The 23,730-nt window shown below is 55.0% G+C and overlaps 12 protein-coding genes across 12 annotated transcripts; 6 read left to right on the top strand and 6 right to left on the bottom strand.

Annotated features, from left to right (window-relative positions):
• The first annotated feature begins 583 nt into the window (after nt 1-583).
• Nucleotides 584-3,194, top strand: SODALDRAFT_330974 (endoplasmic reticulum mannosyl-oligosaccharide 1,2-alpha-mannosidase). The gene has a single exon (XM_028611341.1). It carries the CDS (start codon nt 942-944, stop codon nt 2,805-2,807), a length of 1,866 nt encoding a protein of 621 aa, XP_028469057.1. The 5' UTR covers nt 584-941; the 3' UTR covers nt 2,808-3,194.
• A 131-nt stretch (nt 3,195-3,325) lies between these two features.
• On the top strand, nt 3,326-5,033 carry SODALDRAFT_115256 (DnaJ-domain-containing protein). The gene is made up of 2 exons (XM_028606586.1): nt 3,326-3,750; nt 3,858-5,033. Exons 1-2 carry the CDS (start codon nt 3,512-3,514, stop codon nt 4,684-4,686), a joined length of 1,068 nt encoding a protein of 355 aa, XP_028469056.1. The 5' UTR covers nt 3,326-3,511; the 3' UTR covers nt 4,687-5,033.
• A 65-nt stretch (nt 5,034-5,098) lies between these two features.
• Nucleotides 5,099-6,604, bottom strand: SODALDRAFT_270549 (outer mitochondrial membrane protein porin; the record flags this gene model as incomplete). The annotated part of the gene is made up of 6 exons (XM_028607721.1): nt 5,099-5,128; nt 5,202-5,321; nt 5,408-5,910; nt 6,102-6,132; nt 6,233-6,355; nt 6,560-6,604. The coding sequence occupies 6 exons, from the start codon at nt 6,602-6,604 to the stop codon at nt 5,099-5,101; spliced, it is 852 nt and encodes a 283-aa protein (XP_028469055.1).
• A 625-nt stretch (nt 6,605-7,229) lies between these two features.
• On the bottom strand, nt 7,230-10,337 carry SODALDRAFT_330971 (asparagine synthetase). Its single transcript, XM_028611340.1, has 10 exons — nt 10,080-10,337; nt 9,806-9,856; nt 9,710-9,735; nt 9,620-9,646; nt 9,499-9,534; nt 9,226-9,374; nt 8,117-9,112; nt 7,744-8,027; nt 7,553-7,657; nt 7,230-7,478 (listed from the first exon to the last, which is right to left on the bottom strand). Exons 1-10 carry the CDS (start codon nt 10,103-10,105, stop codon nt 7,436-7,438), a joined length of 1,743 nt encoding a protein of 580 aa, XP_028469054.1. The 5' UTR covers nt 10,106-10,337; the 3' UTR covers nt 7,230-7,435.
• A 684-nt stretch (nt 10,338-11,021) lies between these two features.
• On the top strand, nt 11,022-11,436 carry SODALDRAFT_115179 (hypothetical protein). Its single transcript, XM_028606585.1, has one exon. The coding sequence runs from the start codon at nt 11,187-11,189 to the stop codon at nt 11,400-11,402; it is 216 nt and encodes a 71-aa protein (XP_028469053.1). The 5' UTR covers nt 11,022-11,186; the 3' UTR covers nt 11,403-11,436.
• Nucleotides 11,055-12,629, bottom strand: SODALDRAFT_343286 (SUMO-conjugating enzyme ubc9). Its single transcript, XM_028613119.1, has 4 exons — nt 12,133-12,629; nt 11,910-12,070; nt 11,801-11,824; nt 11,055-11,726 (listed from the first exon to the last, which is right to left on the bottom strand). Exons 1-4 carry the CDS (start codon nt 12,165-12,167, stop codon nt 11,470-11,472), a joined length of 477 nt encoding a protein of 158 aa, XP_028469052.1. The 5' UTR covers nt 12,168-12,629; the 3' UTR covers nt 11,055-11,469.
• A 201-nt stretch (nt 12,630-12,830) lies between these two features.
• On the top strand, nt 12,831-14,640 carry SODALDRAFT_330969 (Pex19-domain-containing protein). Its single transcript, XM_028611339.1, has 4 exons — nt 12,831-13,291; nt 13,351-13,562; nt 13,632-14,183; nt 14,268-14,640. Exons 1-4 carry the CDS (start codon nt 13,159-13,161, stop codon nt 14,364-14,366), a joined length of 996 nt encoding a protein of 331 aa, XP_028469051.1. The 5' UTR covers nt 12,831-13,158; the 3' UTR covers nt 14,367-14,640.
• Nucleotides 14,401-15,769, bottom strand: SODALDRAFT_330968 (hypothetical protein). Its single transcript, XM_028611338.1, has 2 exons — nt 15,186-15,769; nt 14,401-15,046 (listed from the first exon to the last, which is right to left on the bottom strand). The coding sequence occupies exons 1-2, from the start codon at nt 15,570-15,572 to the stop codon at nt 14,651-14,653; spliced, it is 783 nt and encodes a 260-aa protein (XP_028469050.1). The 5' UTR covers nt 15,573-15,769; the 3' UTR covers nt 14,401-14,650.
• A 508-nt stretch (nt 15,770-16,277) lies between these two features.
• SODALDRAFT_307858 (ABC1 family protein) lies at nt 16,278-18,765 on the top strand. The gene is made up of 3 exons (XM_028609077.1): nt 16,278-16,805; nt 16,875-17,025; nt 17,095-18,765. Exons 1-3 carry the CDS (start codon nt 16,462-16,464, stop codon nt 18,442-18,444), a joined length of 1,845 nt encoding a protein of 614 aa, XP_028469049.1. The 5' UTR covers nt 16,278-16,461; the 3' UTR covers nt 18,445-18,765.
• Nucleotides 18,658-20,975, bottom strand: SODALDRAFT_376940 (hypothetical protein). Its single transcript, XM_028614866.1, has 2 exons — nt 20,787-20,975; nt 18,658-20,716 (listed from the first exon to the last, which is right to left on the bottom strand). The coding sequence occupies exons 1-2, from the start codon at nt 20,792-20,794 to the stop codon at nt 19,078-19,080; spliced, it is 1,647 nt and encodes a 548-aa protein (XP_028469048.1). The 5' UTR covers nt 20,795-20,975; the 3' UTR covers nt 18,658-19,077.
• Nucleotides 20,976-21,517: 542 nt separating this feature from the next.
• SODALDRAFT_115079 (tethering factor for nuclear proteasome sts1) lies at nt 21,518-22,916 on the bottom strand. Its single transcript, XM_028606583.1, has 2 exons — nt 22,734-22,916; nt 21,518-22,648 (listed from the first exon to the last, which is right to left on the bottom strand). The coding sequence occupies exons 1-2, from the start codon at nt 22,813-22,815 to the stop codon at nt 21,813-21,815; spliced, it is 918 nt and encodes a 305-aa protein (XP_028469047.1). The 5' UTR covers nt 22,816-22,916; the 3' UTR covers nt 21,518-21,812.
• Nucleotides 22,869-23,255, top strand: SODALDRAFT_115093 (hypothetical protein). The gene has a single exon (XM_028606584.1). The coding sequence runs from the start codon at nt 23,018-23,020 to the stop codon at nt 23,216-23,218; it is 201 nt and encodes a 66-aa protein (XP_028469046.1). The 5' UTR covers nt 22,869-23,017; the 3' UTR covers nt 23,219-23,255.
• Nucleotides 23,256-23,730: the final 475 nt, after the last annotated feature.

The following is a 23,730-nucleotide window of genomic DNA, read 5'->3' as shown; positions in this document are numbered from 1 at the left end:
GCGGGTTAGCGGGAATATCGCATAGTTGGAAGTCGATATCACGATATCGGTAGGCGTTCGAAGACCGTTGGAGCCTGGAGAGGGTCCGGAATGCCGATAGGGATCTGGAATAAGATATAAGATATTTTCGTTCACGAGACCGGTCGAACTTGGGTCGTTAGGATGGTAACATGGCTTTACTGATGGCGAGATGATGATGATGATGATGATGATGCTGACGGTATGTTTTTGGCTTTGCGTGTTGAATATCGGATATTTATTATTCATTATCAGAATATCTCGTTCGTACTTTTTAGGGTGAGAGGTGATTTTATGAGTGAAGCACAAAGTACTCGGTACTTTACCCGGGTCCATCTGATCATCGGTCCGTTGTCGGAGATGCCGTTTCGGCCCCTGGAAAATTTTGATGACTAACATCTCCGAGTACCTTAGTTACTCCAAACACGCGTCGGTACCTATCTGTGGGACCGTACTGTTTTACAAGGAAGGAGGTACCTTGGTCGCTCTTGCTTCAGGTGGATTGGGATGGACATGTCATAAGAAATCTGACATGAACTCCTACTAATTAATTACAATACAACATCAACCATCATCCTCCCTCACTCTACAACTTGCTTCTTTCACCAAAATGACGATTTTTATCTTCGACGCGTAATGATACGAAGAAAGAAAAAAATAGACGACATGAGTGTATGAGATGAACAGTCTCTCTCTCAGCCACTCACTTACATTAGAAGACTGCCAAGTCCCAATTCATCTCGGCACCGTCGTCAGCCACCAGCCTCCAGGAGAGCAATGCTGACGTGTTGAGGCGCTCTCGCTGTCTTGCGTTTCTCCGTCGAAGTCTTTGATTAAGGTCTATCGAAAAAGAGAAGAAGAAGAAGAAAAAGAAGAAGAAGAAAAAAGCCGAGGTTTTGTTATTATTTATTCTATTAATAACCATGATCGCCTCCCGCCGGTTCTCAAGGCGCTCAATCCTCTATGTCGCCGCCCTCGTCATCATCATCTTCTGGTGGAAAGGCGTCCCCCGCTTCCATTCTCGCCATCTGACCATCAAAGGCATCCTTTACCGCAGCTCCACCTATGACTGGGCCAACCTGAGGTTGCAGTACCCCGTCACCGACCTGCGTCCCATGCCCGAGGGGTCTCCGATGGAGTTCCCAAAGGTGCAGCACGACTTTACGGCAGCAGATCAAGATGATGATGATGATGGTGATGATAATACCCAGCAACAGCACTCCGAGGACGGCAATGTCAACGAATCCCGTAGAAACGCCGTCCTCCATGCCTTCCGGAGGAGCTGGGATAGCTACAAGGAACACGCCTGGACCTGGGATGAGCTCAGGCCCGTTTCCGGCCGTGGGAAGAACACGTTCGGCGGCTTTGCTGCCACCCTGGTCGACAGCCTAGACACCCTCTGGATCATGGGCATGCACGACGACTTCCAGCAGGCCGTCCGCGCCGTGGCCACCATCGACTGGGACAACACCACGCTGACGTCCATCAACATGTTCGAGACCACCATCCGCCACCTGGGCGGCCTGCTCGCCGCCTACGACCTGAGCGGGGAGCCCGTCCTGCTCGCCAAGGCCGTCGAGCTCGGCGACATGCTCTACCTGGGCTTCGACACCGCAAGCCGCATGCCGCCCTTCTGGTTCGAGTTCGCCGCCGCCAAGCTCGGGACCCAAAAGGCCGGCGACCGCGACCCTTCCGCCTCGGGCTGCTCCCTGAGCCTCGAGTTCACCCGCCTCTCCCAGCTCACCGGCAACCCCAAGTACTACGACGCCACCGAGCGCGTTAAGGAGTTCCTCCGCGCCACCCAGCACGGGACCAAGGCGCCCGGCATCTGGCCCGTCTTCCTCGACTACCGCAACCGCCGCGCCCAGGACACCCACTTCAGCATCGGCGGCCAGGCCGACTCGCTCTACGAGTACCTCCCCAAGATGCACGCCCTCCTGGGCGGCCTCGACCGCCAGTACGCCGCCATGGCCGAGGAGGCCCTCGACGCCATCGCCCAGCACCTGCTCTTCCGCCCCATGGTCCCCGACGACGCCGACATCCTCTTCCCGGGCAACGCCCGCTACAACCACAAGGACGCCACCCTCGACCTCGACCCGGAGATGCAGCACCTCTCCTGCTTCGCCGGCGGCATGTACGGCCTCGCCTCCCGCCTGCTCGGCCGCGCGGACTACATGCCCCTCGCCGAGAAGCTGACCCGTGGCTGCGTCTGGGCCTACGCCGCCTTCCCGCTGGGCGTCATGCCCGAGATCAGCAGCCACGTCGCCTGCGCCGAGCTGAAGGAAGAACGAGAACCCGCCGACAAAGACAACAAAGACCTCCACGCGCCCTGTACATGGGACGAGGACGTTTTCGCCGCCAAGGCCTCCCGCAGTGTTGACAGCAGCAGCAACAGCAACGGCAACGGCAACAGCAACGCCAAAGAGGCACTCCCGCCCGGGTTCCGCTCCGTCCGCGTCGCGAGCTACCTCCTCCGGCCCGAGGCCATCGAGAGCGTCTTCTACATGTGGCGCCTGACTGGCGACAAGGCCTGGCGCGAGGCCGCCTGGGCCATGTTCCAGGCCATTGTTGCCGCCACCGAGACGCCCCTCGCCTACTCGTCCATCCGGAGCGTGGACCTGCCTGCCGGTGTCGAGACCGACAAGACCGATTCGATGGAGAGTTTCTGGTTTTCCGAGACGCTCAAGTACTTTTACCTTGTCTTTTCGAATGATACCCTGATCAGCTTGGACGAGTGGGTGTTGAATACGGAGGCACATCCGCTGAAGCGTCCCTTGCGGACGTCTTGAGATATTTTATTGTTTGCTTAAAAAATGAATAAGGAAAGAGTATGACGAGAAAGCAAGAGATGAAAGCACAAGATGAAGAACAGCAAATACCGGACACTGAAACTTGAGATTTTGATCATTGGCCCCTGGTGGGTGGGAGTCAATGCGGACATATACCAAGCCGTACCTATAATTTCACATCGAAAAGCAACTCCAGTTGGTATGAGAAGAAGAGGACAGAAGTAGATTTCTAAAGCAAAGAGAAAGAAAGAGAGACATGGTCATGGTGGAAGAGTCGTAAGAATTATGTAGAAGTTATGGAGGTCGGTCTTTGCATCCGGTTCATACCTTAAGACACCGGAATACTTATAATTACCCCCGTGCATTGAATCCTCGCACAAATAATGCATGCACAATTGCACAACGGCATAGTGGTGCATCAGCTTAGGTAAGGTACCGAAATTATAAGGTAAGCTCCGGACGCAGTGTCTCCACGAATAATCGGTACGTACACGTGCTGTCAATTTCGTCACCGAAGCCGCCTCACAAGAGGGTACGGGATACTTCGTACAATACGTAGCCGTACCTACCTTACATAAACGACGTCAGCGCAAGTTCCGCAAGTCAATGCCAACTTCGTTGACCACTTCACTCCCTTGCCCCCCTTCTCCTCAGTCTCTCACTCTCCTCCCAAACAAATCAATTGCAATCAGTGGGGATGAGGCATGCCATACATCCAGCTCACACGCCGAGCGGCATTCCCTCTCCGCTGCCGTGTGACCAGCAACAGCAACAGTGGCAGCTTGGTCTGGAGGCCGACAAGCCCAGCCTTGCGCCCATGCCGTCGCGGCTTTTCCACCACTTTCCCCTTCCATCTCGGCCGTAATCCCCCCGCCAGCGCCGGTCGGAATCACTATGAAACCCTCAACGTAGCGCGAACCGCCTCGCCGGCAGAGATCAAAAAGTGCGTGGGACTCACATATCTATATTACGCCATTACGCCATCCTCTTTTCTCTCCCCGAGCTCTTTCCCCCCAGTTCCACCAAAGCTAACGCAGAACGCTCTGGCAGATCCTTCTACGCCCTCTCCAAGAAATGCCACCCAGACCACCACCCCGATAACCCCACCGCGACAGCCAGATTCCACGCCCTCTCCGAAGCCTACTCCATCCTCGGCACCCCCGCCAAACGCGCCGCCTACGACCGCGACCTCAACCGCCTGTCACCCTCGTCCGCGCAGGCCGGCGGCGTCGCCCCTCGAGGTTCCTACCACTCCTCGGGCCACGCAGGCGGCCGTCCCGCCACGGGCCTCTCCCGCCGCCGCACCCCCTTCCGCGGCCCACCGCCCAGTTTCTATAAGAATGCGAGCTGGCACCCTCACGCCCATGCCCATGCAAACGGCCACGGCCACGGAGCCAACAGCAGTGCCGCCGCGGGAGGAGGAGGAGGAGGAGGAGGAGGAGGAGGGACACAGCACCGGCCGCAAAACGAACCCGACCCGTCTCATCCCGAGGCAGGCGCCGGCGCCGCGGGGTGGACGGCCTTAGGGGCCCGGGGCGGCATGGGGCCCGGGCAGGACCCGTTCGGACATACGCTTGACGGGTCGATGCCGCATTTCGACCGCGCGGGCCATCAGCGCACGCAGCGCGAGCAGGACCGTCGGAGGGCGTGGCGCGCCGCCGGTGGTGGTGGTGGTGGTGGTTCCGGTTCCCTTGGCGGGGGCCCCGGGGGCGGGGGAGGAAGAGGAGGGCCTGATGGGTCGCAAGAATCCGCCATCGGTGGGTTTTTCGCCGTCAGCAGCATCTTGGTGCTGACGTTCCTCATACCCTGTGTGCTCTTTGGTGGGTTGATAGGCGGGAAGAGGAAAGAGAGGAAGACTAAGAAGAGCCGGGCGGGATAGAATGAGGACACCTTATACTGGCTATGCCGCTTTTACGGGGCTGCCGGTGGGGGGGGGGGATGGACCCTTAAGGTATATATAGCTCAGCGACATGATCTTTAGACGTATCTAAGCGTCTTGAAATCCCTTTTTGTCCTTTTTTTCTCTCCCTTTTCCTTACACTAACATCGCAGCACTTTGAGCACCATTTTCGTGGCACAATAAATATTCTCGAGGCGCATCAGCCGCCCCTTCTGGGAATCATTTATCCTCTGATGAACTAATCTACATCGAAACGGGTGACCACCCCGAGACCCCAAGCCCCCAAGGCGACGAAAGGATTATTTATATTGCACACGATGGAACGGGTACCTAATTCCGGCCACGGTACGGGGCAACCCCTCTTGGGCGAAATGTCCCAAAAAGTACTAGCTTAGCCCTCGAAGGTGAAGCTACCGCCAATCTGCAGCAGGTTGACAGTCAGCTGGCCTTGGATCATCACGACATAGGGTTTATAGAGTGGGGTAAAAACCAACCTTGTGAGTGGCCTGGTCAAGCTTCTGGGTATCGAAGGATGCGCCGAGACCGAGAGTGACGCCGGGGCGGAGGAGGACGTTGTAGGCGAGAGCAGCAACACCGCGGTCGTTGACCTTGACCTGTTACGGGGGGGAGTGAAGCACCCGCAGATTAGGAAACCATAACAGAAAGGAAAGAAATGGGGGGGAAGGGAGTGGAGACGAACCTTGGCGAAGGAGACGGGGTCAATGCGGTACTTGCTGGCAACCTCGAGACCGACGTTGTTGCCGGTCTTGGAGTTCCAGGTAGCCTTGGCACCGGCCTCAACCTGGCTGTTGACCTTGTGGTAGTACGAAGCGGCGAAGACGCTCAGGTTCTCGGTGGCGGCGATGGCGGCGGTGTAGGCGGGGGTGGTGAAGCCGACGGTGGCGGAGTAGTTGGTGACGGCGGCCTTGTTGACGTCGTAGCCGGCCGAGGCGCCGGCGAGGAAGCCCTCGTGGCCGACGACGGCGTCGATGTTGGCGACGGGGCCCTTGAGGAGGTCGAAGAAGGCGCGGCCGTGGAAGTTGGGCTGCTTGAAGTGGAGGTTGACCTTGGCGCCGGTGGCGTGGGTCGCGGGGAGGAAGCTGAAGATGCCCTCGGCCTTGAAGCCCTTGGCCAGGGTGTCGGCGAGCTCCACCTTGGTGTCGAGCGCGTTGGTGGTGGTCCAGGTCTGGGTGAGGGTGAGGCCTGTCATGCAGTACGATGTTAGCACCTTCAAGCCAGAAGCCAGATCGGAGGACTGAGTCTGACGGCGACGTCCACTGGGACGTCTGCGTAGTCGGGCGAGATCCGAGCCACTTGGAGGATCGACCCTCTAATATAACGACGTCCAGAAATAACAGTTTGCATATTGTTGCTGTTGGACGGGGGTGTTGTACCAGTGCCCTTCTCGACGTATTTGCCCTCAAGCTGCGATGGAGGAAGAAGAAAGGAAACGTTAGCTGAAGCTCTCCATGACCGAGTGCGATGCATATAGAAAGCCAATCAGTGGTGTGAGAGCACAACTTACAGCTCCGGCGGTGGCCTTCTCGTGAGAGGCCTTTCCGGTCACCTTGAAGGCGACATTGTTGGGCGCATTGCTCTTAAGCTCAAAGGTGGCGACAGAGAGATGGTAGAAGTCTTTGTTGAGGAGCTAGTAGAGAGGATATAGTTTAGCTTTCAATTCATCTGGAAGATGGTCGAGTATTCAGAGAATGCATCCGTGAATCAATCAGTTGATGGCCACGTCATGCGATTCCGTTTGGTTGTTTTGTTTTGGCCGAGGGAGCTCAAGGAGACCACCTCGGCAGCCAGGTCAAAATGGAATGGATAGAAAGCGTGGGAAGACATGACATACGTCGTTGCTCGCCTTGGCGATATCGGCAAAGTTGGGGACGGCCATCTTGACTGTGGAAGAGGAGGAAAGGGGTGATTAAGGAGTATGATGGTACGACGTAGATTATGGATGGAGAGATGGAAGTATGTAACGAGAAAAAGAGATGAGGCAATCGTGGAAAAAGGGCGCGGTAAAGCAAGTGCAGGTAATTACGGAGTACTTGGGGGTTGTCCCTTTTTTTTTCCCTTTTTTTTCCCCCAGGAGTACGGAATACGCAGTACCTAACAGAAAGTCGACTGCCGGAATGGAAGCCCAGGGAAATTCGTTTAGAGCTCGTCCATTGGTTGTCAGAGATCCCGGCGTAACTCGGCCCGGTAAAAAGACGTGACCTCAATGCTCTCATGTGACGAGACACGCTAGTCTGTAACGAGTACTTTTGACCCCACGTGGACGTGCTGTGATTGGGTGCATTGATGATTGTTGGGGAGAATTGGGAGCTAATTTGGGGTGACCCAGTAAAATTCCCCGTCAGGTGAGAGACGTTTCAATGGCTTGTCAGTTGGCCTTGGACAACGGGACAACACCACTGGCAAGGGAACCAGCGCGCATGAAACGCATCGTCATGAGGGACCTTAAACCGCGCAGTTTATGCACTTTCCCCGGAATAGAAACCGAAACACGGTAGAAAGGCCTTGCTCAATGCTTGCATTTCTATATCATTTCATCTTTATCCGGCACCCATCCTGGAGTCCAGCGAATCCAGCCATAGGAGTATGTTCTAGCATCGCCATGAAACATTGATCACCCCTTTACCCTGGAGCCATCTCCCGAGTCCCGTTTTCTTTATCTCCCCTTCACCTCGTGCGTCTACAGCCAGCTCGTTCCGTCCCCCCCCCTTTACGCCGCCGTCTTATACTTCTGGTTGTGGATGGCGATGGCTCTGTTATGTGACTCATTAGTCCCCGTCCTTTCATTTTATCAAAGATCCATCTCATCCTCGGGAATACTACTCACCTTCCACTGGGGTCGGTCTGCTTCGACCATGTCGGCACCCACCGCTGGACGGTCGAGGCGCAGTGAGGAGGGAAATGCTCATCGAACATAAGCCGGTACCAGTACCTATACGTCGTAATTGTTCGTCAGCAACACCATACTTCGCTCATGCTCATGACATCCCCACAGGACCAGACCCAAGGACGACTCACGCTTCCTTGGTATCCGGAATGTCGTCCCCCCACTCCGGCTTGGGGTTCTTCATCATCTCATCCGTCACATGAATCTCCGCGTTCTCCTTGAGCGCGTCGATCCAGCCGTATCCGACGCCGTCCGAGAACTGCTCCTTTTGTCTCCAGAGGATGTTATCCGGCAGGTAAGGCTCGGCGCCGGGTTCGTCCGAAGTATCGAACGCCTTGCGCAGGATGTACTTCTCAATGCGTTCGCTTGTGATCATTTTCTCCTGAGGGTCGATGTTCATGGCCAGCTCGAGGAACTGCACAGAAAAGAAGAAGAAAAATGGCATATTAGTACGGGCATACGTGAAGTGGCGGCCATCTAATAGGGGTCTATCACAACACTCACCTCCTTGTCCAGGAACGGAACGCGGGCCTCCAAGCCCCATGCCGACGTCGACTTGTTGGCGCGGAGACAATCGGAAAGATGCAGGTTCTTGACGCGACGCACCGTCTCCTCGTGGAAGGCCTTCTTGTCCGGGGCCGCATGGAAGTAGAGATACCCGCCGAAGGTCTCGTCGCTTCCCTCGCCGCTGAGCACCATCTTGATGCCCATGGCCTTGATCTTGCGCGACAGCAGGTACATGGGCGTCGAGGCCCGGATCGTGGTGACGTCGTACGACTCGAGGTGGTAGATGACATCCGAGAGCGCGTTGAGGCCGTCCTCGACGGTGAAGGTCATGACGTGGTGCTTGGTGCCCAGGAACTTGGCCACCTCCAGGGCGGCCTTGTTGTCGGGGGCGCCCGGCAGGCCGATGGAGAAGGAGTTGAGCTGCGGCAGGTAGGTGACGGTGGACAGCGTGTTGTCGTCGTCGATGCCGACAAGGCCCTCGCCGGAGTCCGGGTTCTCGGGCACGGGGTCCGCGCCGGCGTTGGCCTCCAGGGCCGCCTTCTTCAGGCGCAACGTCTCCCGCTGGGCAATAGAGGCCACCAAGCTCGAGTCCAGGCCACCCGACAGAAGGACGCCGTAGGGCACCTCGGCCATGAGACGCTTGCGGACCGACTTTTCTAGTTTCTCCCGCAGGAGCTTCAGGTCCAGCGGTGTGCTGGGAACCTTTGCGGGATCCCACCAGGAAGGCTGGAAGTATCGGGTAAGTTCACCCGTCGCCGAGTCGAACACATGGCCTGGGGGGAAGGCCTGGATCTTGTCGCAGACGGGGTGTAGCGACTTGAGCTCGGAAGAGAAATACACGGCGCCGGGCTCCTTGGAAGACCATCCCTGGTAGAAAGTGGTAATGCCAATGGGATCGCGGGCAGCGATAGTCCGGTCCTGCTTCTTGTCGTAGAGAACGAAGGAGAACATGCCGTCGAGATGTTTCGGCGCATCAAGGCCATATTCCATGTACTACGAGGCACAAGTTAAGTCGCCGTTAGCGGCCAATGCCAATGTCCTTCAACCCCGAGGCAAGCGCCAAAAAGTAGAAGGCCAACGAGAGCGAGAATGGCGAATCAACTCACGAGAGGAATAATGACCTCGCAATCCGAGGTGGTCTTGTAGTGATAGTCATTCTTAAGGCCCTTTCGAATCAGACGGTGGTTGTAAATTTCGCCGTTGACAGCGAGGATGATGTTCTCGTCGGGACTAGTGAGTGGCTGCGCGCCGGACTCTGTGCATATAGTCAGCACTGGGCAATCAAGGGGCCGTTGTACGTGGGCATCATGGATGTTGATGCTGTAGTCGAAGAAGGGCCAAAAGGGGGGCTAAGTCATAGGGGTTAAGTCGTGACTCACCGACACCGACGATGGAGAGTCGCTCATGGCAAAGAACTATAATCAAGGTCAATTAATGGCTCCTCGGGGTCGCGGTTCAGGACGAAAAAAAAAAAAAAAAAAAAAAAAGAGGCTCGCTCACTTGTGTTGTTGGCAATGACGTTGCCACCTGTTTTCCGAGCGTTAGAATTGAGTGTTCTCTTCTCCCCTGTGTGTTGGATTCAGGACTCACTCCAATCAGGACCCCGATGCCGGACACTGCCAAGATACGTCAATCAATGCGACTCAACCAGATAGACAAGGGGGAGGGGATATGATCACGACATACGCCTTGGCTAGCCGAAGAGCTGTCGGCTTGAACTTGTGAACGTCGGGGTGACTGGTCGCAGCTATGTTAGCATCACGGGCAACAGAAAAGCCCCTCCGCCGCTGGTAACGGTCGTGGTCGTGGTTGTGGTCCTGGTTGTGGTGGCTTTTTTGGCAGTAATTTCTGGTGCCCCTCCATCTGCGCAAATCGCAACCGCAACCGCAGCCGCGGCCGGTTGCGGGACAACGAAAGAAGTCACACAACGGCGCAAAGAATCAAAGTACGGAGTACTTACCGATGACACGCGAAGATGCCGCACATGGTTGTAGAGTTTCTCGTGGACGACACTAAGGTTGCTGAGACGGGGGACTCGGAGAAGGTGGAGGGAGGAGGTGAAAAAGGAACGAGTTCAGGTTCAAGAAAGGACAGAAAATAATTAGATACGGAGTAGAGAGAAAAGCACCCCCAAGGCTTCTAGAAGGTGGGTTTGGGTCGAGCTAAGTACCTCTTGGTAAATCGCCTAGGGGGGAGGTATGACTCTTTGCCTCCCAAGTTCGATTTTTTTTTTTTTTTTTTTTGCCCTCCCCTCCGTGTCGTAGCCAGTTCCCCATTAAGGGGGCAAACTACTCCGTACAAGATAGAGAAAATGGAGACATGGAGACTCCCTACCTAAGTACGTACAAACTGCAGATTCTTCGTGTGGAAACCCTTTCGCCTCCTGTCACTTTTGAAGGTTGAAAAAAAGAAAGGGAAAAAAAGTCATAGGCCGACTCCCTCAGCTCTACTCGTCGTTCTTGGAAAAGAGGACTCACGAGACCAAAAGACCAAACCCGTCAACAACGGTTCGCTCCGTATCTCGGGGAGCATCGGCCCCCATTCGCCATCAAGTGTATGTTATAATTACCAGTTGGGTAGGTACCTTACACACTTGAAATTCGGGACCTGTGACTATTGGACCCCTGACTGAGCTGTTTCGTCGTCTCGCGTCTCCCACTGCCTAAACAGGCATTGATAAGGGAACCCACGCGCCGGTACCGGACTTTCACGGTGTGTCATAATGTCATGACCACCACTCTCTCTGGCGAACAGCTTCTACTCCGTAGTTCTCGAGAGATAGTGTCATAGACGGGAGCTCCCAAGTTCAATGTAGGTAATATTATACTACCGTACACATGAGAAATAGTTGTCTCGATCTTTCTGCATATGATCTGGTGTATTCCGCACCTAAGATACGTAACACGGAATCCTACTACAAGACAAGACGAGACGTCCCAGAGATTCTGTTGCATTTCCATTTACTGGTCTTGGCTACATGCCCATCGCAGACGCTCAAGCAAATATCGCCCTGTTGGCATTAACATAGAGACGATGATTCTGTTTGTGCCATCCCAATGACTTGGCAATGGAACATAGATCCATGCTCCGACAGAGCCCGGCTATCTCGTCACTCGGCGCTATTAAATGGAATGCTTCCTTCATCCACTGGCCTCGAAAACGGCAAAAAAACGCAATTATCCCCGCGAAAAAAAAAAGCAAACAAAAAAGTGGTATTTCATACCCAACTCCGTCCAGAGCAGCGTCTTCATCCAGCTTGAGGGGTGAAGGCGAGGAAATGTAGTCCACCCATTCATGGCCATGTAAAGTAAAGTAGCGTAGCGTAGCGCAGCGCAGCGTCGAGTACCTTCTCAGAACGTTGCCGGATTATCTCGTACGACGCGGCGGATTCTCTTCTCGTACTCGTTCTTGTCCTTCTTGAACAAGCTATACGCCTCGGCCTGCGCAGGAGACTCTGGGTTCGGAGTGTTCAGAAGCTCCTGGATGCCCAAGAGAATCTGTTTGACTGTGATTGCAGGCTTCCAGGCCTCCTCTTCGTTAAGAATCGACAGGCAAACGGTGCCGGACGGGTAGACATTCGGGTGAAACAGCGGGGGGACGAATTTGCCTGTGACATTCATTTACATTAGTTCATCTGCCTCGAGAGAAAGGGAGAAGGGAACCCAAAGCAGGGCAACTCGCATTTAGGAGGCTTCGTGGGGTATTCTGACGTGGAGAGTATCTCGTTGTTAGCGAGCCGGATTCTCATCGCGGATCCACGACTGTTTTCAAGAGAGACCAAAATACTCACCATCGGGAAATGTCATCGTGAGCTTGAACAGGCCACCTTCCCATATCGTCCTCTCCTTTCCGGGAATTCCGCATTCCCAAACCTTCAGATCGAGGGTGCCCGCTGCCGTGCGTTGCGGTCTCGCGTAGAAGCCAAACGGGTGGTCCTTCCTCCACTGCTTCCTGATGGGTGCTGCTGTCAGCAGTATAATTTTAAGGGGAATCCGACGAGTCGTGACACGAACCTCTCCTCTTGAAGTCTGTTCTGGCAGAGAGCCATGATGCCTGGATTGCCCGATCTGGACCCAACCACTTGGCTCTGTAACGCTGTTGATACGGTCTTGGGTGGGAGGCCCAACCAGCGGTCCTGAATCCTGATCACTCCTCTGGACGGAACCAAACAAAGCTAGGTGGTATTTCACGTCTTGGAATAGAAGCGCCAATACACCCGACTGTTAGTGAGAATTTGGGGGGTTATTGTCTGTCAAAGAACTCCCCGAGTCTGTCTGTTGGTTGAGCGGTGGCAAGTTAGAAGGGTCCCAGCGAAAGCTACAGCCCTTTCGCGCAATCAGGAAGGCGGTAAAAGGTTCTACTATCGCGGGGGCGGCAGAACTCTTAACCCCCCACCTTAACCGTTTTCCGGTCCCGACTCCCAGCAGAAGGAAGATGGCTTAAGGTATTGCCAGAACAGAAAGTCTTTGTACCTCTGGATAGAATAATACAGAATGGAGAATGAATGGCAGTATAAGTAGTGGGTACTTGAAAGAAGAGATCTGAGCACTCGCATCGCCATGGCTGGCTCTAAATTTTGCTCCCTTCCTTTTTCCTCTTTGATGACAACCATTGAAGCGCATGGTTACGTAATCATACATCTAGGTTGTCTGTGTTCGCCAGCTCCCCCACTGTATTCATAATTCCCCACCGTCCCCGCCCCCGCCAATGTCCGCAACTCACCTCGGCTTTCATGTGCATTTCCCCTGGTCTCTTAGGGCAGATAAACAAATAATAGCCAGGAGGTTGCGGGCATAATCAACCACGGCCCCTGCAGTTCACTTTGCCTTATTCATCGCTGTCACTGGCTTTCCGATCGACTGGATCGCTTTCGCACTTGGTCTCCCCGGTCCTATTGGACTCTGAACGGCCAAGACGCGCTGCGGCTGAAGGACTTCGCCAGGGTGGGAACATTGCAAGGCACGGCCCGGAGGTTCAGTTTAAAACTTCGGATTCCCGTCCCAAGCCGGGCCATTCAAACCCTCCAAAACATCTATACGATGAGCGACACTCCGGGGGCAAAGGCGGAGGAGGAAAAGAAAGCCTCTGCTGCTCAAGCTCAGGACAAGAAACCAATAGATCAGGTCGACGATGTTCCAGATCCGGACGAAGATGACTTGGACGATCTGGATGGTAAAGCCCACCATATGCGATCGGACTATCATATTATTACATGTTCTGACGAAACCTAGACATGTTGGACGAGTTCTCGTCAGTGAAACTCGATGCGAAACAACCCGTTGGTGCCGTCGACCCTGGAAGACCAAGTCCACCAGAGGCTGTCAAGGGGGCTAGCAGCGCAGATCAGGCGGACAAAAGTCTGGACGACGTTCTCGGCGACGACGAATTCGCCAAGCAGCTACAAGCCGGCATGGCCGAACTCATAGGCGAACTCGAGAAGAACGTACGCGCCTATCCCATCCTTCGAATGTCGCCCTCGCAAATATTTGACAGCTGACACCCGTGACACTAGCCCGAAATGCAAGCCCAGTTTGACGAGGTCTTCAAGGAAATTAGCAATGCTGGTACCGGCGAGACCGCGGCGGACGACAGCAAAGCGTCAGCCTCGGCCGCAGGACCGAGGCCCTCGACGTCAGACAGCAACCGCGCCGAAAGTTCTTTCCAAGAGACGATCCGTCGTACGATGGAGCGCATGCAAGCCTCCGGCGAACAGGCCACAGCGGCGGCGACCGAATCCGCGACGGAGGATCTCCTGGCCGAGATGATGAAGCAGCTGGGCGGAGACGGCAGCGGCAGCGGGAACGACGAGGACTTCTCCAAAATGCTCATGGGCATGATGGAGCAGCTCACCAACAAGGAAATCTTGTACGAGCCCATGAAGGAACTGGACGAGAAGTTCCCCGAGTGGCTGGAGAAGAACAAGGACAAGACGCCGGTTGAGGAGCTGAAGCGGTACGAGGAGCAGCGGGTGCTCGTGATGGAAATTGTCGGCAAATTCGACGAGACCACTTACTCTGACTCCAACTCGGCGGATCGAGAATACATCGTAGAGAGGATGCAGAAGGTAAGCCCGCTCCCCCTGCCGCACGTCGCCTCCAGGCGTCGGCGTGTACTGGAACAACGGACTGATCACGGAACTTTGTATTAGATGCAAGATTTGGGGTCACCACCTGCAGATTTGGTTGGTGATATGCCATCTGCGCAGGAGGCGCTGAGCATGCCCGACGATTCATGCAATCCCCAATAAGGAAGTAAAAGGAAAAAGAAAAGCAAAAAAAAAAGCATCTGGGCGTCTAATCTGTCCCATGTATACCCGTCCGCTATCGCATATATGTTAACAATTGGGGAGTGTTCCTGTGTACACCCCTGGGAATAATACAAATACTGTCCAACACCCCCAAGTCCAGAACTGCCCCTAAACGCCCAGCCGGAAATCGAGAACGCCCGAAGCCAAGAACCATCAGCATGTACCGAAGTATGACCATGTCTCTCACATGTACAGTCTAATTAATCAAACATCCACAGCAGTACTCATGATATGTCCATCTGTTGTGAAGAAACGAGGTCCGTACCCTCAGACCCGGATGCCAACTCCATGAATATGGCATCGTAGTCTTCGTCATCCGATAGGCTGGGGGGATCCGGCCGTTGCACGACGTCTTGTGATTGTTGTCCAGCCGGTCGCTCGTCGTAGGACATGAGGAGCGCTTCTAGTTCCCTCTCTTCCTGCAGGGCAATCTCATCGACCATCATTTCATCCGCATTGGCATCGGATTGCCGTACCTGACCGACGTCCTCACGCTGGCGTTCCTGAATCAAGATTTCGGCCGCATCATCGATGTCCGCCTCGGAGAAGAAGGCGTCGCCCTCCATCCGTTTCGTGAGGATGCGTTGCCGCATTTCGCGATCCCAACTCGACTTGAGTAGCTGCAGAAATATGCATCAGCATTCTGTCCCGAGAACAGCCAAGCAGAGGAGAAAACGGGAGGGGGAGGGGAAGCGGAAGGGGAAGGGGTGAAGTCATCAGACTTAGACCCGTGGAGAGTTTTGGTTGGATTGGACTGACCTTGCCCTCGACATCTCTTCGTTGGTATGTTCTGTCATCAGCACGCTGCCGCACGTTCTGAAGGAAGAGCTTCCGCCGGCTTTCTTGGGCCTCTTCCCGCCGTTGTTGTCGGGGGTTTGGTTTGATCTGCCGTGTTGCGTATCTGAAGTACTTGGATGCTGGGCCGGAGGAGGATATCGGAGAGGACTGGGTCTGACGTGTGATGTAGTTGAGGTCGTTTTCGGAGCGGGGGGAAAGCGGAGAAGTCGCGCGAATGGGTGATGAGGAGAGCGGGGATGAGGCTGATGGACGGTAATGATTCTGACTGTGTTTGTGGTTCCAAGATGGATTGGTGCTCATATCACCAGTTGGAGCTGGGAAAGCGGGCATGGTGGCGATGGCGAACATGTTGTCGTGTGTGTTGTAGGACGGTAGAGCCGAGTCGTCTTTTCTCATCAGACTACAATATGTAGAAGAAGCTGAAGTGAAGTGAAATTATCTTTATGGGTGAAGGTCGAGTCCCACACGCGATAAACTCAAGGGAAGAGGAAGGGAAGAGGATTAGAGAATGTACGTGTCTCTAGAGGATGGAGGGCGTGTTCTGGTGTGGGATGTCCAAGGATAACGCGGAGCGCGGTTCGTTGTGGCCATCGACCGCGATGTCATGTGGGGCTTTTACTAAACTACCCCGAAATTGTGATATTTTCGCGTAGTGGTAAGAGTACCTCGATAAATGCAACTACTGAAGAGCCTTCCGATGATTGGCCCCCCATACCACCGGGTCTTAAAATCCACAGTATCAGCACGGAGAAACCTAGAAGTAGAACCCCACACAAGCTTACTTATATCATACAAGATTCTGACAGTCTGTTCAATTCTTGTCAGTCGAGTCACGCTGTACTCTTTGGCCGAGGTCGTCTCAATATGCCCCACCTTTACCTGCGGTACAGGTTGCTTAAACGCATAGATCCACCAAGGCACATGTGCACAAGGTAAGGTACCTCCATTGCGGGCGCGGTATCTTATCTGATTCTGGTCGTACGAGAGAGTACCTTACCTTCGCTACAAACAAGTAATATTCTTTTTCGCCTCTCATTCCGAAGGGGGGAACCAGTTTCAACGATTTTCCAAAGAATTTGATTTCGATAGACACGGGCTTGTTGCCCCCATCCATGCACCTCCTTTTTTATGGCATTTTCTTTTTTCGTTCCATTTATCCTCCAATGCTAGGATGATATCGACGTCTTCTGCTTGTTTCAGTCAGGATACCGGAGGAAAGCTGGACAGCATCGTCTAAATGAAAGTCTTCTCGGTGTTTTCCGCCCCGCTGCGCCGGCTCGGCACGCGACAGCGGGCGACAGGATGGACTTGCGGCGACTGTCGCACCGCATCGGGCCGGCGTACGGCGCCGCGCTTCACGGGCTCTCGCGGGTTCGCGTCCTCCTCCTCTAGGGCCTCCAGGGCCTGGACGACCGGCCGCGCGAGTCCTCGCAACACTCGGAACGGGATCGTCCTCCTCGCTTCCGGCGGTGGTGCCGCTACCGTCGGCGCTCTGGCCTTTACCGACGATATTAAATACGGCTACGAGGCTGCCGAACGGGCAGGTCGTGTAGCTGCCGCCTTGGCGGTGTGTATCAACGAGTACGCAAACCTCGTGCTGACAACTTACCCCTGAGCCTCCCACGGACTGTGCTGATGATGCCATGCCAGTTATCGAACGACGTTAAACCAACGGGAGAAGGAGGATGACGAACAGAGACGCGCAACTCTTTTGAGCGATTGCCATCAGAGATGCGCCGAGAGAACCTTGAAGGTGCTGGAGAAGAACGGGGGCATCTTCATCAAGTTGGGACAACATCTGGTACGTTTTGGTTCAACATTAGGGTGACAACGCTGCGGGTTTCCGTTCTCCCTACTGACGGCTTTCCAGAGTGCAATGAACTACCTTCTTCCAACGGAATGGACCACGACATTCATCCCCCTCCAAGATAAATGCCCCGTTTCGTCATACGAATCGATCGAGAATATGTACAGGCGAGACACGGGCGGAGAACTCCTCGACTACTTCTCCGAGTTCTCCAGAGAGCCTATCGGCGCCGCATCCCTGGCGCAAGTCCACACTGCCGTCATCCGGGGAACCGGACAGAAGGTGGCCGTCAAGGTCCAGCACCCAGGACTCGCGCAGTGGGCGCCCCTAGACCTCAGCCTGACGAGGTTCACATTTTCGACCCTGAAGCGCTTCTTCCCCGAGTACGATCTCGAATGGCTCTCTTCCGAGATGGACGTGTCGCTTCCCAAGGAGCTGGACTTCAGGGAAGAAGCCCACAACGCGAAGCGCACCCGAGAACATTTCGCCCGCCTGCCCGAACACCCGCTCGTCGTACCCCAAGTGCTGTGGGCCAAGCAGCGCATCCTCGTCATGGCCCGCGAGTCCGGCCGCCGCCTGGACGACCTCGAATACCTCGACGCGAACGGCATCGACCGCGACGACGTCTCGGCCTGCCTGGCGCGCATCTTCAGCGAGATGATTTTCGGCGCCGACGCGCCGCTCCACTGCGATCCGCACGGCGGCAACCTCGCCATCCGCAAGAACGAGGCCCGCGGCCGGCTGCGCGGCCACAACTTCGACATCATCCTGTACGACCACGGTCTGTACCGCGACATCCCGCGCGATCTCCGGCGGTCGTACGCCAAGATGTGGCTCGCCGTCATCGACGGCGACATGGACCGCATGCGCCACTACGCCAAGAAGGTCGCCAACATCACCGACGAGCAGTTCCCCATCTTCGCCTCCGCCATTACGGGCCGCGATTTCGGCCTGCTGTCGGCCAAGGAAGCCGGACGGACCACGAGCGGCAAGGGCCCGTCCATTCTCCGGACCCGCACGGCCGAGGAGAAGAAGGAGATGGGCGACGCCCTCCAGGAAGGGCTCCTGGCCGACCTCGTCCAGCTCCTGGGCCAGGTGCCCCGCATCATCCTGCTTATCCTGAAGACGAACGACCTCACCCGTTCCCTCGACGAGAGCCTGCACACCCGCCAGGGTCCCATTCGCACTTTCATGATTCTTGCGCGCTATTGCACCCGCACCGTCTTTGAGGAGAAGGTCGAGGAATTGCGGAACCGCGGCTCGCTCCTCTGGCCGCCTAACGCCTTGCGTTTCTTCGCTGCGTGGGTTAGCTACGTGCGAGTCGAGGTTAAGCTTGAAGCGTTCGAGCTTTGGCTTGGTGCGAAAAGGTTGCTGGGGCTGAGGGGCGTCGAGTTCCCTTCGCCCGAGATCTGAATGCATCTATCTGTATCTTCCTCGTTGCAAGTCATTAGCCTCTACTGCATTGTCTTACCTTCTGCCCCCCTTCGCCCTTCTTATTTTTTGTCTAATGATGAAATCCCCTATTGCCAATGGGGCCATGTTACATATGAGGGTGTTTGCTTGGCATAGATTATAGAGACCGTACATACATCAACGCAATACACCTATATATTCTTATGCCCGTACCAGCTCAATCTGCCACAAATCGAGTTTCCCCAGCCACTCGAGCTGTGCTTCTATTAGCCGAGCACGCTGAAATGAAGAATCTTTGTCATACAGCTCCTTGCTAGCCCCGAATAGACTCGTTATTTCATCCTCGATTTTGCGGCAATGGGTGGGCTGTCTCGCCGTCCCCATCCCGATGTAGCGCCTACCTTAGCAGGATAACTAACCCATTTCGCTCCCCTGAAGACACCTGGAACTCCGAAACACCAACAGAGGTAAAAAGAGCAACCCTCGGCGAGAAAAAGAGACAACACGCGATCCATCTTCATCCCGCACCATAACTTGCGTATAAACCCCACAGAATGGACCACATAAAACAAACGACAGTTTTCCCTCGCCCCCGGCCCCTGACCCCCAACCCCCGACCCCCGACCTTGATCGTCAGGACGTCCTCTGCCTCTTAGCAGTCTCAACCGCAGCCGCACCATCGACACCATTAGTCCCAGCGGCACCACCGGCGCCGACCGCAGCAACCGCAGTACCGTTCTTGTTCGTCACCTCCGCGAGCGGCTGACGCGGCTCCGTCATGGCCGCCGGTGCCGGTGCCGGTGCCGGCCTCTTTCCCACCATGGTGGGCGGGCGGTACGAGCCCCTGTTGGCGAGGGGACTGGGCGGTCCGCCGGGGACGCCGATGCGTCGTGTCTGGTGCAGTTGCGGGTTCGCCGGGGCGGGGCCCGCACCCTGCGGCCGGACGGGGTTGAAGCCCGTCGTTCCTCCCCCAGCCGCCAGACTCTGGACACCGGGTGCCCGCTGGCTCGACGAGGGAGGGACGTGCTGCCCGTTGCGCGCCACCGGTTTGGAAGACGAGTGGTCTATACCTGGCGTCTTGCGGATGGATGGGCTCTCGGCCTTGGGGTTGAAGGCTTGTTGGCCGGCGGGGAGGAGGAGAGGAACGTTCGGGTCGCTCTGGTCGCCCGGTTGTAGGTCTAGGGGGACGTGCTGCACAGCCCGGGCGGAGAAGAAGGCTATGGGCTCCCCTGTCGTATTGGTACTAGTTCTCGGCGGGGGAGTGTTGGTGGCAGCTCGCGAAAGTGGTTGGGGCGCGTTGGATGGCCAGCCTTGGATACGATTGTTATTCGGCCCTTGTGCCGGTGCCGGTCTTGCTCGGGGGTTGTTGGGCTGGTTCGGCGTCTGGGGAAGCCGGGGATTGGCGGATACGTTCGCTGCCGGACCGCTCTGTCTCATGGGGCGCGCAGGAGGCTGCATGTTCGGCGCAGCGTTCGATCGCTGGTGTGAGACGTCCGACGCATTCGAGTCTGCGTTAGAGAGCGCAACCTCGTCTGGATGTTCCTCCTCGGCAATGGCAAAATCCGCTTCGTCAAATTCGGCATCGAGGAGCTCGTCGAGGGAGTCTGCCATTTCCTTCCGGACGAGTGCGTCCTTCTCTCCATCCGTCTTTTCTTTCTTCACCGGCTCCGCCTCCTTTCTCGCCGGCTCGTCCTTCTTCGCGTAACCCGAATGCCTGTGTAGCCTGCTTTCATCGAACTTCGTCGGCCCAGCCTTCAACTTGACCACTTTGGCAAGGTAGTCCTTGTCGTAGATGCAGTTCCCAAGCACGTTACCAAAGTTTCTCAGCGCCCTCTTCAGGGCATCGGTGGTGCCCTCCTTCTTGGCCTTTTCAAACGCAGCCGCTTTGCCCTTGCAGTTCTCGATATGCCCGTACCCGATGTCCTCGTGAAATGTACCATCCCGCAATGTGACACGGACAATGACGGAAAGTCCGAGGCTGATCTTCATCGTCTGGGGGTGCTCGTCGACAAAATCAACCTGGATGTTCTGGATGGACGAGGACCAGCCGTTGAAGCCAAATACTTCGTTTGCGAGGGCAATGCATTTTTCGGCGGCAATGTAGTGCACCTTCTGCCCCGAGGGCCCGGATCGAGCAGAGATGTATTCGGGACCGAGTTGTCTCTCTAGGCGGCTTTGCAGCGTGGCTATCTCCTGGGCCGTGTATTCGGAGACGCGTTTCTGCGGCTCTTCGAAGGGATTCCCAACATTGTTAAGATGCTGATCGCCTGGGCTGCATGGGCACGTTAGCCGCCAAGATAGGTAGAAACAAGGTCTGACGCGATTTGAGAGCCGACACGCACGCAGGCATCCTTTACTCTCGCGAATAGCAGGTGGCTTTCATGAGGTGGTTCATATATGTAATCGTCGAGTTATGTGTTGTGAGATCAATCTCGGCAATCTCGGCCGGTTGGGCAGAACTATTCAATCGCTGTCCGTAATTGTGGCTTTGACTCGGAGGTGGTGGTTAGGTGCAGTATTATGGCGTAGCCAGATGAGGTCAATCGCGTCTTGTGTTTCCGCGTCAAGAGGAGGCAAGACGCCGCCAGGCAACGGGCGGTCATGTGATCATTACGCCGTCTGAGTAAGGTAGAGCCCTACCTTGTACAAAAGCACTGTGTACTTCGGGCCAGTCACAAAAGGACCGAACCCCATTATGTCATCACAAAGTGAAGCGCTTTGGTCCTTTTGATCAGTCACTGTCTCAATTACCACGGGAATACGGATAGTCAAGTCCATTACTGCGACGTACGGATACAAATACTCACAGCACGGCGAAGGTGGGAGGAGACGCTCGTCAAGTGGTTTCAGAGACAGAGACCCTAAATATCAAAAGGCCGGTTATATTCGTCCGGCTCCAAATGACCTTCTTCCAAATGGATCTACCTACCTACGTACATGTGCAAGATGGAAGAAACAAAGTAAAGATAAACAATAAAAGATAATAAGAACGAGTCTCCTCCGTAGTGTTTGTCGAAGGGGATATCATTGAATGTATGGCAGATAGTCAAACGCCTTGCCCATCCTCCCTGGCCCTAGCCGTAACGTACGTAAGCGATTGCCCCGTCCAACAAGTCTGCGTCTATGCAGTTGTCCATGCCAGATAGGCGAATGAACCCAGGCAGAAGAAAAGACACGATTGACAAAGAGATAGATAGTGAGTGAGAGGGAGAGGGAGGGAGGGGTGGAGAAACAGGAAATGCAGAACAGAACGCCAAAACTCGTCGTCAAGCGTCGTGACATCGCTGGTAGAGCCGCTTCATATCCCTGCTCAAGCCATGCAGGCAGGCCCTCGTCTAAAAATTCCTGCGACGAATGGGTCACGTCTCCTACCAGGGCCCCACCCGCACAGGCGAACCATATGCGCCAGACATGAGCTGACTCAGGATGGAATTCTGCTCGGAATGGTTATTGACGGGGTTGGCGCCGCTCTGGCTTCCCATCCATCCCACGCCCGCAGCCATGGCACTCATGGCCGTCCCCATCCGTCCCCCAGAGTGCTCGTTGTGTTTCGCCAATGTCTGATCCCAGCCGCCCGAGCTGAGGCTGAGGCCACCTCCGCGTTTCGCCGCCTCGTTGATGACGAGTGCCCAGGCCTTCGAGATTTCGTCGTAGGCGTTGTCCTTGTGGTGGCGATACTGTTGGGATTCCCAGTCGGGGAGGCCATGTATCACTTTGGTGGCTCCATCCAGGTATTGCAGCGAGACAGTGTGTTGGGTCTCGATAGGAGGGAGGTACTGCGGAGTGAAATCCAGAAGAGCGTCGATGAGGGCTGTCAGGGGCGCCTTGACTCGGTAGTAAGTGTAGTCGGCACTGCTCTCGCCGTAGGGAACAGCCGCCTTTAGTTTTTCCTCGTACTCGCGCAGAACGTCGTGTGCCGCAGCGACAGTAGGCCTGGGAGCGCTTTCGACGACCTCCCGGCCAATATCAGGGTGGCGTTCACAGATGCGTTCGAGGACGGTTCGTAGTTGGGTCGGATCCAGAGTCTCGAGTAACCTGGGGAGGGAGAGGGGGCGCCCGACGATATCGTTGGCGCGAAATTTCTTGGAGGGGCGAGAGAGTTGTCGAGAGGCGACGGCGGGCGAATTTCGAGGCGAGACGGACATTTCATCGTTCTCATCATCGGCTTTTCGTTTGCGGCCTGTCATGTTGTGAAATGGACTCCCTACTAAAACGTTAGAATCAGGGTGTTCTGTGGTGCATGAGGATCGATATATCGATATTGTGGGGAAAGGACGGAAATTACTCACCAGACCGAGATGGCGAAGAAAGATGGGTGGCTTCGTGTTGATGAGGGAGACGATGAGGTTGAGGCGACAAGAGAACATTCATGGTCGTAAAAAGCCTCAAGTGCAGGCTGCAAGGGATGGTGCCTTTTTCTCTTGGCCACAACGACTCGATGTGGCTCACGAAGGATCCGACGACGAGAAGGTGCCAAATGCTGCTGGCAGGCGGTGTGGAATGATCGACTCTTTCTAGGGCAGTGTGGTCGAGTAGGACTGTAAAAGGACACTTTTTCTCTCTATTGATCTGGATGTACCATTCGGGGCGATACAAAGGACGAGAGGGAGAGGCGGATGGCCGCGATGCTGAGGGTTGTGAGGATGTTGAGGTTGAGGATGTGAGGGGAAGAAAGAAAGAAAATGGGGTTGGGCTGTGTTGCCGTCGGTTCGGGTTAAGGTGTTTTGCAAGAATTAGTGGTTGGACAGTGCAGTGCAAGGGTTCCTGCGAATAAAATAATAAAGTAGGTAAGGTAGGTTATGATAACCGGTCGAGCTAATTAAGGCGGTACCTTGATCATAGCAAAGATTACTCCATAAACAGAGAAAGCACTGCTGGAACCGCTAATTTTTGGCGGAAAGTGCTGTTAGATAAAGCGTAGTCAAAATCGTCACAAAAAAATAGGTCAAAATTGATTGAGGCAATTGTGTATAATTATAACTGTGTTAGATTGTCAGGGAAACGCTGCCACTGTATTTTATATAGTGCAGATTGTGTAAGCGTCTACCCGGATTATACTCTTAGTAATCCGGCCTATTACATAACCGAAAAGACTATAGTCTATTCGATATACTCCCTAATCGCCCTAAAACGTTAGTTAGACGATTAAAGCTATTTATAACCGGTAGATATAACGGGTATACGGCCTATATAATCTCTTCGCTATAGCCGCCCTTAAATTCGTCCTGTAGGTCTTCTAAATACTCTATCCGGACTTCCTCTAGCTATTTTTACTATAGCCGTTCC

The sequence above is a fragment of the Sodiomyces alkalinus genome, assembly GCF_003711515.1.
Source record: "Sodiomyces alkalinus F11 unplaced genomic scaffold SODALscaffold_2, whole genome shotgun sequence".
Lineage (NCBI taxonomy): Eukaryota > Fungi > Ascomycota > Sordariomycetes > Glomerellales > Plectosphaerellaceae > Sodiomyces > Sodiomyces alkalinus.
The sequence above is the reverse complement of the archived record's forward strand: the minus strand, read 5'-3'. Positions and strand labels throughout refer to the sequence as shown.

Excerpts from the sequence above, each read along its gene's own strand:
- SODALDRAFT_330974 (XM_028611341.1), top strand. The coding sequence starts at position 942 with ATGATCGCCTCCCGCCGGTTCTCAAGGCGCTCAATCCTCTATGTCGCC.
- SODALDRAFT_115256 (XM_028606586.1), top strand. The coding sequence starts at position 3,512 with ATGCCATACATCCAGCTCACACGCCGAGCGGCATTCCCTCTCCGCTGC. Across the intron at positions 3,751-3,857 it reads TCGCCGGCAGAGATCAAAAA|ATCCTTCTACGCCCTCTCCA; the intron begins GTGCGTGGGACT and ends ACGCTCTGGCAG.
- SODALDRAFT_330971 (XM_028611340.1), bottom strand. The coding sequence starts at position 10,105 with ATGTGCGGCATCTTCGCGTGTCATCG. Across the intron at positions 9,535-9,619 it reads CGTCATTGCCAACAACACAA|TTCTTTGCCATGAGCGACTC; the intron begins GTGAGCGAGCCT and ends CCTTGATTATAG. Across the intron at positions 8,028-8,116 it reads TTCCGTTCCTGGACAAGGAG|TTCCTCGAGCTGGCCATGAA; the intron begins GTGAGTGTTGTG and ends TTTTCTGTGCAG.
- SODALDRAFT_115179 (XM_028606585.1), top strand. The coding sequence starts at position 11,187 with ATGGAACATAGATCCATGCTCCGACAGAGCCCGGCTATCTCGTCACTC.
- SODALDRAFT_343286 (XM_028613119.1), bottom strand. The coding sequence starts at position 12,167 with ATGGCTCTCTGCCAGAACAGACTTCAAGAGGAGAG. Across the intron at positions 12,071-12,132 it reads AACAGACTTCAAGAGGAGAG|GAAGCAGTGGAGGAAGGACC; the intron begins GTTCGTGTCACG and ends AGCACCCATCAG. Across the intron at positions 11,825-11,909 it reads CACGATGACATTTCCCGATG|AATACCCCACGAAGCCTCCT; the intron begins GTGAGTATTTTG and ends TCTCCACGTCAG.
- SODALDRAFT_330969 (XM_028611339.1), top strand. The coding sequence starts at position 13,159 with ATGAGCGACACTCCGGGGGCAAAGGCGGAGGAGGAAAAGAAAGCCTCT. Across the intron at positions 13,563-13,631 it reads TAGGCGAACTCGAGAAGAAC|CCCGAAATGCAAGCCCAGTT; the intron begins GTACGCGCCTAT and ends CCGTGACACTAG. Across the intron at positions 14,184-14,267 it reads TCGTAGAGAGGATGCAGAAG|ATGCAAGATTTGGGGTCACC; the intron begins GTAAGCCCGCTC and ends ACTTTGTATTAG.
- SODALDRAFT_330968 (XM_028611338.1), bottom strand. The coding sequence starts at position 15,572 with ATGTTCGCCATCGCCACCATGCCCGCTTTCCCAGCTCCAACTGGTGAT. Across the intron at positions 15,047-15,185 it reads GAAGAGATGTCGAGGGCAAG|CTACTCAAGTCGAGTTGGGA; the intron begins GTCAGTCCAATC and ends ATATTTCTGCAG.
- SODALDRAFT_307858 (XM_028609077.1), top strand. The coding sequence starts at position 16,462 with ATGAAAGTCTTCTCGGTGTTTTCCGCCCCGCTGCGCCGGCTCGGCACG. Across the intron at positions 16,806-16,874 it reads TTGGCGGTGTGTATCAACGA|TTATCGAACGACGTTAAACC; the intron begins GTACGCAAACCT and ends ATGCCATGCCAG. Across the intron at positions 17,026-17,094 it reads TCAAGTTGGGACAACATCTG|AGTGCAATGAACTACCTTCT; the intron begins GTACGTTTTGGT and ends ACGGCTTTCCAG.
- SODALDRAFT_115079 (XM_028606583.1), bottom strand. The coding sequence starts at position 22,815 with ATGAATGTTCTCTTGTCGCCTCAACCTCATCGTCTCCCTCATCAACAC. Across the intron at positions 22,649-22,733 it reads TTCTTCGCCATCTCGGTCTG|GGAGTCCATTTCACAACATG; the intron begins GTGAGTAATTTC and ends ACGTTTTAGTAG.
- SODALDRAFT_115093 (XM_028606584.1), top strand. The coding sequence starts at position 23,018 with ATGTACCATTCGGGGCGATACAAAGGACGAGAGGGAGAGGCGGATGGC.